At 42.2% G+C, this 14,267-nt stretch overlaps 1 protein-coding gene and 1 long non-coding RNA gene across 2 annotated transcripts in view; one reads left to right on the top strand and one right to left on the bottom strand.

Annotated features, from left to right (window-relative positions):
• The window catches only part of LOC146501901 (uncharacterized), a 33,328-nt gene extending 25,489 nt beyond the window's left edge, over positions 1–7,839 (top strand). Inside the window, exon 3 of the long non-coding RNA XR_014869290.1 lies at positions 1,897–7,839. This is a non-coding gene — a long non-coding RNA (uncharacterized LOC146501901). The remainder of the gene's footprint in view (positions 1–1,896) is intronic.
• A 3,277-nt stretch (positions 7,840–11,116) lies between these two features.
• Positions 11,117–12,876, bottom strand: LOC146501900 (uncharacterized). Its single transcript, XM_085134372.1, has 2 exons — positions 11,610–12,876; positions 11,117–11,518 (listed from the first exon to the last, which is right to left on the bottom strand). Exon 1 carries the CDS (start codon positions 12,874–12,876, stop codon positions 11,953–11,955), a length of 924 nt encoding a protein of 307 aa, XP_084990498.1. The 3' UTR covers positions 11,117–11,518; positions 11,610–11,952.
• Positions 12,877–14,267: the final 1,391 nt, after the last annotated feature.

Genomic DNA, 14,267 nt, shown 5'->3' with positions numbered 1-14,267 from the left:
TTGCTGTGATTTATTACTGTTACTGAAGGTCCGCGGCTCCGAACCGTAGTAAAGTGACCTCTGGCTAATACGGCGGGTTCAGTGTCGGGCTCGTAGCCGAAAACTAGCTTTACTTTGTTGTCTGGGTCAACTTTGCTAGCCAGAGACAGAGAGAGGCGTTGAAAGGCTGCTCCAACGGAACTTATTGTTTTTGGAGGAAAACACGAACACGGTGTACAGTCAAGTCTTAATAGCTTAACTGGGCTCGTCAGGCACTCTTCTTGGCTGCAGTGGTTATTATTATATTTACATGCTTCCAGCTCCCGTTTTTGCTCAATGACAACTTGTACTTTTCCTTTTTTTCCCTCCCTCGCTCACAGACACATAACGGGTATGGCAGTCCATTCTCCCTGCAGCACGGACTACACTGCCCATGATGCTACATTCTTTAGAGCTATACCGGTAGCATTCTGCCTATTAGCTTAGCACAACAACAACAGGCGCTCTCTCACCCAGGAAACACGCAGAGAGAGAGCGTTACCCTGTAACCATGGCAACCATAACGCTGCCACCTGGAACAACAGAACGTAGCTGTCAAACAAAACCCAAACAGGCCTGACCCGTCACAATATGAAACAGGGAAGTACCGCCGTGTAATCCATTTATTTCAACAAAGTAACTGTATTCTAAATACCACCTTTTTAAACGGTAACTGTAACGGAATACAGTTACTCATATTTTGTATTTTAAATACGTAACGGCGGTATATGTATTCCGTTACTCCCCAACACTGGTTATAGCCTTACTGCCGTGACCATTTGTCAGAAAACATCAATTTCTCTTTCAAACTGACCCCACTTTGTTGTGACCATTGTAGAATTTTGAGACTGGATGTGACAAGCAACGAGACCGACTGACTGAGAAACCCAGAGACACTGCATGCTCCTACAGGGTAAAACTAGGAAAATGGGACCAAAAACTCACCAGGGAAGCTTTTGCTAAGGTCATAGATCAATAGTGCTGAGGTGATGTGTTATTAAAGACTTCGCAGTCAAATTTCTTTTTGCAATCATAGAAGCTGCTCTCTGCTGGTCATGAAAAAGAATGCAGGCATGTCAGTGAACTCACTTTTCAGACAGATGTTATTTGTCCATCTTTTATATACAGTCTAAGATTAGAACAGAAAGAGATGTTGAGTAATTGCCTGGCAATATGTGATACTGGCACTAATGTTTGCTTGTTTCATGTATCGTGTAGGAGTATTTGCAGCTGAAAACTGCAGACTGACAAATGTTGCACAAGCAAAACCATTAATACACTCTTGGCGTGAAATACAGCATCATCCAACTCAAGAGAACTCGATCTCAGGGTGTGACTGAAATGTTTGCTAAGTGCCTGCAGAAAAATCTTCTGTTTGCTTACACATCCTAAATTCTCACCCAGCATTCGGCAATCAAACGAAAGGCCTCTGTTGGACACAAGATCTGCTGAGGAAAACTGTTTTTTTATGATACAAGTAATGATGAGCTGAGATCCTAACACAAATAGATTCCCAATATGCTCCGCAATCGACTCAGGAGTAATGTAAAACTCGGTCATGCATGTCAGTTTGGCTGTTGGTGGGGACCTTCGTGCATCGCTCAGGGTTAAAATTTACTTACCAGTGCTGAAGTGTCTCTGTGGGCTGAGCTGCAGAGTTTGGGTTTAACCCTCTGATGTCTGATGTTCAGTTGCACACCAGCGCCTCGGGATCTCTTTCTGTAGTAAATTAATTTACATTTGGAGGATTTTCTAAAGATGCTGGCTTCCTGTGGAGCCAGGGAGATCAAAGTGTCTCATTCTGTGTGTTTGATGATGTTTGATGTTTGCTTTGAGTGTGAATGTTGCTGACTTTTTGCTGTCTTTTTCTCTGCACAGCGGGAGGTGCTCTTTCCTGCCTTTTACTTTCTGCTCTTCCTTGGCCAAATTTGGTAAGTTGCGTTTTGCTTTTTTCCGCTTTTTTTTGCTCAGATTCAGATTCCCTCTGCTGACATACTCTTAATCACCTCATATCTACCCAACAAGCACTGGAGGAAGGCTGATGATGCAGGAGGAGGAGTCCAAGTTCAATTCTAGCCCCAAGTAGCTCAAAATCTTTGAAACTTACTATTGTGGATCTGTAAAATCCTGCTTCAGAAACTTCAGAAAATAACATCACAGATGTGTTTGGGCCAGCCATTTCCCCCTACCATTAGTCAGTTAAGATTTTTAGGTTGGATTATTTCTCGACTGTAGAAATGTCTGCTTTCTCACGGTATGTACCAAAAATAAAAACATGAGCAAATGAATCAATAAATAAACACATTTACAACATAAAACATTAAAACATCAACTTAGCAGCAATTCCTCTTCCACTAGCCGTGACCTTGTGGCAAGCGCTTTCATGGTAGGAACTATTTTCTTTCTACTGTCTACATCCACCAAGCAAATGAGTAGTCATGTTGTTGATAGCATGACCTTCTTATACATAATGTGAAACTACATGAAGCAAACACCAAAGAGTTAAATAATGCAGTTCTTCCAGAAGAGGCGTTGATAGGATGGCTCCAAAAAACAAATCCTTCCCATAAACAGTACAAAAGATGGATGAAGCTGCCATGATTTCAAAGCTGGTGTTTTGATCAAATTTGATCAAAAAAAGCACATGTGGAACACAGATACATATAAGCTAACTAGTAATAAGTAATAAGATTAATTTCATTCTCCATAATCAATGAAAAAGTATTCACAAGGGTCCAACAGCACACACAAAGTGAAGTGATCAAGTTCAATGAATAAAAGCAGAAGATTTTAAACACTGATCTGCTTCATGTACCTGTGCTGAGATACATGTTAATAAAAGATGCTTCAGAAGAGCTAAAGCTTTTTTGGTGGGATTTTTTTTTCTAATGCCTGTTGCTAACCAAGCTAGTTAGTGAGTGCTAGCCTTAATCTGACAGCTTAGAGACCAGCCACATATGTAGTATGCAAAAGAGAAGAAGAGAACTAGGTGTTTGAGTGCTGTGGAGTCAAATTTTTATTCACATCTGCACCTTCATACTGAAGGTGAGAAGGATCATACCTATGTTTTATCATTTGACAAGAGGTCCCCTTCACCAAAGAGGAGAAAACTCACAAGAATGAGACAAAATGACCAGCATCTGAATAAAACAGCTTCGTTCTCTTCACCTCAAGCCATATCTCCTGAACAGATGTCAGGGCTCTAATTGTCGCAGTTACTTATTGTCAGCAGATTAAATTAAATTTAAAAAAAAAAATCCTAAAAAAACAGTAATATTCCAGCAGCTGGGGCTCCAAAATAATACCAGAAAATAACAGAAAATAACTTTCCCATGAAAATACGGTTATTTTCAGTAATGACAATACAGTTTGTTGCCCTAATTTTACATGGGGTTTTGCCTTTTTCAAGTGCTTTTAAACATTAAATTAGGAACAATTTAATGTGATGAAACAATAAAATTTCCTATAAACAAGGTCAATGAATGCAGCAATATGAATAATACTTAAATGTACAGAAATATACAGTTAACAGTTGGTTTAAATAATAATGGATTGCATTCATATAGCACTTTATGAGACCCTCAAAGCGCTTTACAATTCCACTTCATAATTCCCCTCTGCCTATCACCAGTAGGTGGTAGCTGAAGTGTCTTGCCCAAGGACACAACGACCGAGAGTGTACGAGCCAGGGCTCGAACCGGCAACCTTCTGATTACAAGGCAAACTGCCAACTCTTGAGCCACGACCACCCTAAACAACAACAATAATAATAATTATTTGATGTAAAAAAAGTTTATACGAATCATTTTATATATTTTTCCATAGCATTACATTTGAATTTAACAGTTCAATCTTTCAAATAACGGACAAATATTTGTGAAATTATAATGCATTTGTGAATGTATTTTAACAATCTAAATATGCATATGTACAGACAAATACATTTAAAAAACAAGAAAATTATGTTTTATTACATTTACAGTGATTTTACGTTAATTTACATTTGAAATGTAAAATCAAAGTCTATTTATGTGAATTTAATGATATTCTACAAGAACAGTACAAAACTGTAAAATACACAGTAAAATACTTTTATGTTACAATTCTTTTTTACAGTGCAACCTTCTTGTCTTCAAACAGATGACAATGAGCTAGCTAAACAACAACAACAGTTGGCTATAAGCTGCCAAAGTTAATATCCTAAAAATCACACTTTCCCTCCTATAAACAGCTTGATTACATTCTCATGTTGTACGAGAGTTTATTTACTATGTAGAGTAATGTTTAATTCACTAGCAAACTGTGGGTAACAAAAGCTAACAGCACTCAACAGAGGCTAACAGCACCTAACAGAGGCTAACAGAGGCTGAGAATGCCAGCTAAAGTAAACTGGCAGCGTACAGTTACTGCAGATTAATGAAGGCCAGAATGCACTGCGGTGGCTAACATAAAATAAATTTAGAGTCTCTACGAAGTAAACTAAATGTTTCTTGGATTATAAGGCAACTTAAAAGTTTACATTTTTAGCTTTGTCATGGTGGTTGTTGGTATCTGTTGCACGTTTTATATAGCATTATCATGTTATGCTGCATACCCCTATATGAAATGTGTTAACATATATCCAAATATATGATAAGTATATCTGGATAGACCATCTAGAGTCTCAATGTGATTCAATCAGATTTCCAGTCTTTTTCTTCTGCTGCAATCTTTTTCTTCTTCTTTTTTTCTACTGCAGAACATATTTCACTGATTAGTTTGAGTAGCATATTGTTATTTGTGAACTTCAGAATTTTTTAAACATCAAACTGAATATATGTTTTACCCTGAAAAGAATATGCAACACATCCATATTTCTGGGCTGTTTATGTTGGTGTAAACTATTACACCAGCCTCATAGTAATGTTTAAATATTTACAGGTTACAGAAAGTTGTACAGTTGGGAGGGGAAAGCTTATAAGGCACAAGTTTTGTTGCATCACCAGTTTCTCGCAGCAGTTTCATATCAATTTTATTGTTGTTGTTGTTCTTATGGTAGCTAACCAATGCATATAAAATTTAAGCGAAATAAAATTTTTATACATTTCCTGAAAAATTTACAATGCAGCGATAACTTCTCACCTGGCAGCTGTCATGTGTTGACAGTACGGTAGAGCAGCGGGGTGATGAGTATTATCCTTTGTGAGTCTGTTGTGCTGCAGGCTGAGGGCCGGATCAACCTGATGGTAGTGGATCTGTGTGATTGCTGTGAAAACAGCATCTTTTTGCCTGTTCATTCAAATTCTTCTATTGCACACGATGCATATGTCTGTGTGCGTTTGCATGTGTCTGTGTGTGTAGGTGTTAGGAAATGTAAGCGAGTTAGAATTCAAACAATTGAATCGCCTCTTGACCCTTTCTGCATATATGACTCCCTCAGGCTATAGCAAGGGTCCCCCCGGGCACTTTGTAAGGCCCCTCCGCCCACTGCCATATATGTGTATGTGAGTGTGTGTGTGCGTGGATAGATGCATCTATTGTTGTTAATCTGATTAAGTTAAATGTCCCCAAGGCACACACAAAGCAGAACCTCCTCACCTTTAACCTCCTTCTCCCCATCGTTCTTTGCTCTCTCTCACAGAGTTAATAAACCCCAACCGTTTCATTAATTTGAAGAGGCTAATCAGTTTAAAATCCTTGATGTAGATAATATTTTGGAGTGGGTGTTTTTCTTCTTATGTCAGAAAGATTATTTTCTCTTTAAACACTGTAGTTAAAAATATTCCCATTAAAATTAATTCAGGAAGTTGTGTTCAACATGTGCCAAAATGAAGCTTAAGCATTGTGCATGACTGAAACGTATTTATGTACATTGCGCACCCCAAATGTTGATTTTTCTACTTGACATTCTAAGCACAATTTAGTATCTGTTAAGGGAGTTTCCTCAGTGGTGATTGCAATTTAAATGTTGGACTTTAACATTTTTCTGGTATATTTAGAAAATACATTCTCAGAAAAAACTAAATGTGAACATCTAGTTCTACAATTACAGGGCAATTGAAAAAACACCAATTACAGGGGTGTTTTTTTAACAATTCCTCAAGAGTTTTCATGTTTCTATGTACTTAGGTTTATCCTGCCTTTATGTAGATGAAAAATTCTGAGGAATAATCTCCAAACCGGAACAACAGCAGCAATCAGGTTCTGAATGCATCTTCAAAGTATTTTATACTTTTTTCAGTTCTGTAAAATTTGAAGAAGTGTTATGTTAGTATGCATGTGTACGAATGTGAAATCAATATGTATTTTGTGCTTAACCTCTTGTTTGTGTTTGACAGGAACACAGAAGAAGTTGAAAGCTCTGTATTTAACGTGTACCTCGATGCTCATATATTTGACATCAGCTTTGCACAAATTTCTCAGAGCAGCAGAAATGTCAGTATTTCTTGGTTTAGCCTTATTATCCCAAATCCAACATTATTTCCAGTCAGGCGAGTGTTTGTGTATTTTCTCTCCTCTTTCTGAACTGTGATGTTCAGCTGACCTCAAAGCTAACAGTCGTCTATTTCGTCTCTCCCTTCTGCACCCATCTCTCACCCCCTGCCTCCCCCTATCCCTCCTACCTGGGGCAAAGTCTTATGTAAAACACATTTATTTTTAATGGATTTTTTAATGAATTTTTTAGCTGCCTATTAATAATGCCATTAGTGGTGGCAGAGCGGCGTCAGACAGCAGCCCGGCCTGCTAATCCTGCCCCCCAGCCCTGGCAAACGCAACTAATCCAGGCCCCTGCTTTGGCTCCAAGTAGGCCTCACACACACACACATGAACACACACACACAGAAGTATGTGCAAACATGTATGTATACCATACTGCCACAAACACATGATTAATCCTGTATTTTCACTTGCTCTGCCTTGCTCTTATTCCTTTATTCTGTCTTTTTCGCCCCCACCACATCTTCTCCCCTCAGTCACACTCCTCCTCCTTTAATCCTTCTGTCATTACTTCTCTCCTCTCTCACTCATTCACATCTATCCTTTGCCTCCCACCATATTTCTCCCTCCCTCCTGCTTTCAAGCACTCCCTCCTCTTCCCTCTTGACCTCCTCCCTTATTTTCTTCTCCTCGTCTTTGCCTCCCCGCTCAAACGCCTTTCTTCTTCTTCTCCCCTGGGCACCCAGCAGGCCTGGCCTTGGTGCTTGACTCCTCACGGAGGCTCCTTACCTGGGGCCCTGAGTGCACACACACATAAACACACACCCACTCACACATCTGTAGATGGTACAAAAAGTCAGTGCAAAGCAGGGAGACGCTGAAGCTGCTTAAAGCCTTAATAGAATTTGAGCCCAGCTCAGAAAGCGCTGGAGAAAAGATGTTAATTACTGCTAATTTTAATGCTAATTAAATGTTTCAATTAATGGTGTGTTTGTTGCCAAAATGTGTGTCAGTAATTGACGAACGGCTACAAGGTGTATGAAGGCATTAAAGAAAAAGAGACAAAGAGAGAAAGAGGGAGCGCTCTACATCCTAGATGTGCCAGAGCCTGGAGCGGTGCAGCATGGGAAATTTCATTCATGAGCTGGAAAAAAAAAGCTCTGGAACAGATTCAATACAGCTGTTTTCCATAAAACCGTTCATGGCCTCCATCAAATATAGCGTTTCTGTGCTGCTGGACTATTGGTTTATACAATGTGCTGAGCTGAAGGCATGCTGGATTTTTCAACACGAGAACAATATAAACAGGAACATAGGACACAATTTATTTAATAACTAACTAATTTTGAGTTTTATTTTTTTGAGATTAAAAAAATATCATAACTAAAAGTGTCTGTAAGAAAGACAAAAATATGTAATATTAAAAAAATATATAGTGTATATAGTGTGTGTGTATATATATATATATATATACACTATATATATTTTTTAATATTACATATTTTTGTCTTATATATATATATATTTGTCTTATACATTTTTTTTTTCCTGTTGCGATAAGAAGTTTTAACCTCTACTAAATTATGCATCATGTTATCACCAATAACAAGACAATAGCAAAGAATGGGATGGCAACACAAGTTTGGATATTTTTATTTTCAAGTGAATTTGTGTTATGTAACTTTTGTATTGTTGATTATTTGCATTTGCTGGAATTAATAAGAATAATAAGTAATTAAAAGTACACGCTGTCATCAGTAATAATGTAATCCCACTGAGTTCTGAGCTCTGGAGACCGAAGGGGAAAGAGTAGAGGTAGAGAGAGAAATATTGGGGATGACAAATTAGACTTCTTTGCATTCTTTTGCAGTGCTGCAAGACCTTATTTTTTGCATACATTGGTTACTAACATTGATTTTGATTTTTTATAGAATATCTTGATATTGCAGATGTACAGTTTTTTTCTTAAGAATCTGATTTGTTTCTCTATCAGTTCCTTGAAAGCCCACAAGTTTAAATTTATGTTGCCTCTGCATACTATCCAAGAATAAAGTCGTGCTGCTGAGACCCAGAAATGTACACTTTGTTTTCTTTTTGTCAGCATGGAGCAGACAGGTGTTTGTCTCATGTTGTCAGTGTGCTGAGACCACAGGTGTGTGTGCTGCCCCACGGTGATACACTGCAGACACAGACAGTCCATCACGCTCAATTATAACCTCGCTGAGAAGCCACTCACAACTGTGTTCGCTTTACACACTTCCTGTGGGGTAAGTGTGTGTTTTATTTATTTGCTCGTGTTTACTGTGTGTCACACTTTCTGCACACTGACATGAATTCTGTCTGACTTGGTATGCAAATCAAAAGACTTGAGGTAGGGTAGTGCTAATTGCCTGGTGGCTCTTTGAGCTGTGATTTTGTGTGTGTGTGTGTGAAGAAATCTGTGCGCATGCGTGTGTGTCCTAAGGCTTTCAGGATAAGGATGTGAAATTCCAGATCAGCGTTTCAGCGCTGAAGGCCTGTAGGCTCCTGTCACTCCTGCTGACACACACACACTCACACCCACAGACATGCACAAACCCACATATGCATACACACACAGACACACACACATCTCTCTGTGAGTTTGTGGTGGCTCAGATTAACATAATTAAGTCATTTGTTGTGGTTGAAGTTGATAAAATCACTGAATTATTCAATACCATCAATATCACAGGGCAGATAAATCTGTGTGTGAGACAGTTTGTGTGCAAATGTTTGTTTGTACATGTATGCAAGTGTCACTGTGGACCCCGGCAGTAGTTTCTCTATCACCCACAATGCACTGCACGTCTGGGAATGATATGGTGGGCTAATCAAGGACTCGTCTCCCCAGCATAACAACAATCCTTCACACGCATGCACAAACATCCCTCACCGACAAACACTAATTTGTTTCTATGCTGGCAGCCGTTGGAACACAGCTGATCATCTGCAGATGCTCCAAAGTGTTGTAAAAGTTGCAATTAATGTTCTTAAATGATATATTTTTCATTTGCAGTTTAAAAAAAGAAGCAGCGAGCTGCATGAGGCTGCGTTGAATTGGCGTCAGCATCTTTAGCATGTCTGAAAACAGGCTGAAAGTTTTTCTATTGAACAATCCAGAAATGACAGCAAAACAAAATGAATTGAGGCGCAGAAGAAGACAGGAAGGAGGAGGAGGAGGGGCGGTGGTGGTGGGTAAATGTACTTTGAAGTAGTGCACTTGTGTGCCAAGGACAAATGGAGGAGTTTGATGAGAGCTGAGCAGTGCTGTAATTGTGGGGGTGTCGGATGTTACGGTGAAAATGAAACAATGTTTGCAGAGTGAAATTACAACTCAGAACAAAGGAGTTGTGGGCTTTGTATACAAGTCGTTTGGGAACATATAATGAGTATCAGCTGTGCAGTGCTGTGAGTTAATGCTTCTTTGGAAACAGTTTTCATAATTTTCCTCATCTGGTTAGGTGATGAGATTGTGGCCACCTGATTTTAACTTGAATCCTTGCTTGATTTATTGTTTTTTGGTTCCAGAATATGAGACAACACAGTCGCCTCCTTGATGCCAATGAATTTATTTTCAGATCCAGATTCTGTGTTACCCAATAGGTGACAGAAGCAGAAAGTTCTGAGTGCAGTGAAATCCCTCAAGTTAAAGTCCCAGGGAGCAAGCCACTGAAGTTATAGAAAAAATGTATGCATTTGACATTTTTGTAAGCTGTTTTAGTTTTGCTTTAAATTAATGGACCATGATAGGCTTTGGAACAAGATGGACTGGAACTCAATCACACATTTTTAACATTGTAAAGGGTATTTTTAACCAAAAGTATGATCTTTTCCTGACAGTTTTTGTGCTAATCAAGCCTAATCAAGGTAAAGCTAAACTTTAAAAGAGGTCCCAAACTTCAGTTGTTTCATCAAAAGTAGTGTTTTTATGTCTCCCCTATCTTCCAACTTGTTGATGATGAATTTTCAGTATTTAAAAGTAAAATCTGCTGGTTTGTTTCGGTTTGTTTCAAAAAGCAGAAGCAATAAATTTATATATGATTCTCTAAAATCATGTACAGACGTACACTAGTGTAAAAAACCCCCCACAAGATTTATGTCATGAAAGCTGCTTTGTTGAGGGCATTGTGGTCGTATGTAGGGCTGTGTGATATGATTCTATCTCTATCTCTATATATCTATATATATATATATATATCTATATATATATATATATATCTATATATATATATATATATATATATATATATATATATATATATATCTATATATATATATATATATATATATATATATATATATATATATATGTGTAGCATGGAGTTCTCACCTCTCCTGGATTGAATACGCCTACAACTCGCTCACCTCGGCAGCCACCGGATTTTCACCTTTTGAGATTTGCCTGGGATATCAACCGCCGCTGTTTCCCTCTCGAGAGGGGGAGATTGCCGTTCCTGCGGTGCGGGATCACCTGCAACGCAGTAGGAGGATTTGGCGTGAGGCCAGGGCGGCGCTTCTCCACACCACAACACGGACTTGCCGCACCGCGGATCGGAGGAGGTCACTGGCACCTCCTCCGATCCGATCCTCCTCCGATCCGCGTGCGGCTGCAGCTGCCTGCAGCCGCACGTGCCCGCCTACACGTGTAGCATGTCCACCTGTAGCATGGACATGGTTTGGTTGTGAAAAGTCTAACACGGAAAACTGTACTATGCTAATTATGCCGCAAACCGGTCCCCACCACAGACTCAAACATGAGAAACCTCTTCAACCACCTATGCAAGAATCATATGAAAGAGTATGGAAAGACTTTACAGATGAGAAGCAAAAAAGAGCCATCAGGTGCTCAAAATAAACCTTAGACTCAAACATTAGAACTGTTATGGCAAATGCAGATGGACCCAGGAAGAAGAACGCACGGAGGCAGGGTTGCGGTGAAGATAGTTTATTTACAGTGAGGGGGAGGTATTTACAAGGACAAAATATATACAACAGTGTATGAATGGGGACGCGGAGCCAGGACGTGCAGGTGACGAAAACACACACAGGTAGTGCACTCGATCTAAAAAAGGAGAGGGACGAGAATTAGGAGGGTCTTGCCTGATAACCGAGAAAAGCTTAGAGTACACTTTACCGAGAGTTGGAGAGCTTACTTGGTACTGTTTGATGCCAAAACCTCCAGACGGAAAACAAACCAGTTGAGGAACAATCCTAGGGAGGAAACAAAACTCCTTCAGTCACCAAAATAATCCAAGGGCTCCAGCAGGCAGGGGCAGAATTTCAGACGCTCCAGAAACGCCAATACTCCGACACTAGTCCTCTGTCAGGTAGCTCCTAAAGAACACTTCTGTGGAAAGCATCTGATGAGTAACAGGTGTGCCAGGTTTAGTGACTCACTGCCGCGCCTACCTATACAAAAGGGGAGGCACCAAAAAACACATACAAACAAAAACACCACATAACCAGAACCCAACTCCTAACAGTACCCCCCCCCCCTCAAGGGACACCTCGCGGCGGCCTTCCAGGCTTTTCAGGATGCCTCCTATAAAAGTCTGCTATAAGACCAGGGTCCAAAACAAGAGAGCCAGGGATCCAGGCCCGCTCCTCCGGGCCGTATCCCTCCCAGTCAACCAAGAACTGGTAGCCGCGACCCCGATGACGCACGTCCAACAGTTGGCGAACCGAGTAAGCAGGAGCATCGTCCACCACCCTGGCGGGTGGAGGGGGTCCGGCAGGCGGGCACAGCGGGCTACTGGACACCGGTTTAAGCTGGGAGATGTGAAACGTGGGATGAACCTTCATCGACGCAGGCAGCTGCAGCCGCACTGACACAGGATTGATGACGCGCTGAACGGCGAAGGGACCCAAAAAGCGAGGGGCCAATTTCCTGGACATGGACTTGAGCGGAATGTTTGCAGAGGACAACCACACCCGCTGTCCCACGGCATATTGGGGTGCCAGTGACCTCCTCCGATCCGCGGTGCGGCAAGTCCGTGTTGTGGTGTGGAGAAGCGCCGCCCTGGCCTCACGCCAAATCCTCCTACTGCGTTGCAGGTGATCCCGCACCGCAGGAACGGCAATCTCCCCCTCTCGAGAGGGAAACAGCGGCGGTTGATATCCCAGGCAAATCTCAAAAGGCGAAAATCCGGTGGCTGCCGAGGTGAGCGAGTTTGTAGGCGTATTCAATCCAGGAGAGGTGAGAACTCCAAGAAGCAGGATCAGACGAAACGGCACAGCGAAGGGACGCTTCCAGCTGTTGGTTAGCCCTTTCAGTCTGACCATTAGATTGAGGATGATAGCCAGAAGAAAGGCTCGCCCCCACCCCCAGAGCAGAACAAAATGCCTTCCACACACGGGAAACAAACTGGGGTCCCCGATCCGATACAATGTCCTGGGGAATCCCGTGCAACCGAAAAACATGATCAACAAGCAAACGGACGGTCTCCAGGGCTGAGGGGAGCTTAGGCAAGGGCACAAAATGAGCAGCCTTGGAGAACCTATCCACAATGGTCAAAACAACCGAGTGAGAGGCGGAGCGCGGCAGACCGGTAACAAAATCCACGGCAATGTGGGACCAGGGCCGCCCCGGGACGGGCAGGGGATGCAACCGCCCGGGAGAGGCCTGGTGGCGGCTCTTATTGCGCGCACAGGTCTCATAAGCGAGCACATAATCACGGGCATCAGTCTGCAGAGAGGGCCACCAAAAGGAGTGCCGCAAAAGAGAAACCATACGCTGAACGCCAGGGTGACAGGCAAAACGGGCTGTGTGGAGCCAGTGCAAGACGCGCGCACGCACAGAGGATGGAACATACAACTTGCCGGGCGGGCCCAAACCCGGGTCAGGGTCACAACGTTGGGCACAACGAATCTGGGACTCAATCTCCCACGTGACAGCCCCCAACACGCAGGAACCAGGCAAAATGTTGGGAGCGTCAGCGGCCACAGAGCCAGACGAAAACAAGCGTGACAAAGCGTCAGCCGGGTCGGAAAGAGATGGTAAAATTGAACCGGCCAAAAAACAACTGCCACCTGGCCTGCCTGGGATTAAGTCGCTTAGCGCGACGAATATAGGAGAGGTTCTTATGGTCCGTCAAAACCAAAAACGGATGTTCAGCCCCCTCCAACCAGTGGCGCCACTCCTCCAGAGCCAACTTAATCGCCAACAGCTCACGATTACCAACATCATAATTCCTCTCCGCAGGGCTAAACTTACGCGAAAAAAAACGCGCACGGATGAAGTCGCCCATCTTTGGGCGAGTGCTGAGACAACACCGCCCCCGCGTCAGACGCGTCAACCTCCACGACAAACTGTCGGGAGACATCAGGGTGAACGAGGACAGGCGCGGAGCAGAACAGTTCCTTCAACGCAGAAAACGAACGTCCAGCCTCGGGCGACCACACAAAAGCCCGCGCCGCGGAGGTAAGGCCAGTGAGAGGGAGCACGACATGACTGTAGTTCTTGACGAACCGCCGATAAAAATTAGAAAAGCCAAGGAACTTCTGCAAATCCTTGCGCGACGCAGGGGTCGGCCACTCAGCAATAACCCGAATCTTGCGGGGATCCGGCCTGATCTGCCCCTTCTCCAACACATAGCCCAGAAAAGAAACCGAGTCCGCATGAAAGTCACATTTCTCAGCTTTAACAAAAAGTCTATTTTCTAGCAGCCGCTGCAACACTGCGCAGACATGACTGACATGGTCCTCCACCGATCGGGAAAAAATAAGAATGTCATCAAGATAGACAAACACAAAACAGTTCAAAAAGTCCCGCAACACGTCATTAATAAGACTCTTAAAACACAGCAGGCGCA

This window comes from Neolamprologus multifasciatus, chromosome 15 (genome assembly GCF_963576455.1).
Source record: "Neolamprologus multifasciatus chromosome 15, fNeoMul1.2, whole genome shotgun sequence".
Taxonomy (NCBI): Eukaryota; Metazoa; Chordata; class Actinopteri; order Cichliformes; family Cichlidae; genus Neolamprologus; species Neolamprologus multifasciatus.
Note: the sequence above shows the minus strand (reverse complement) of the source record. Positions and strands in the feature narration are given on the sequence as shown.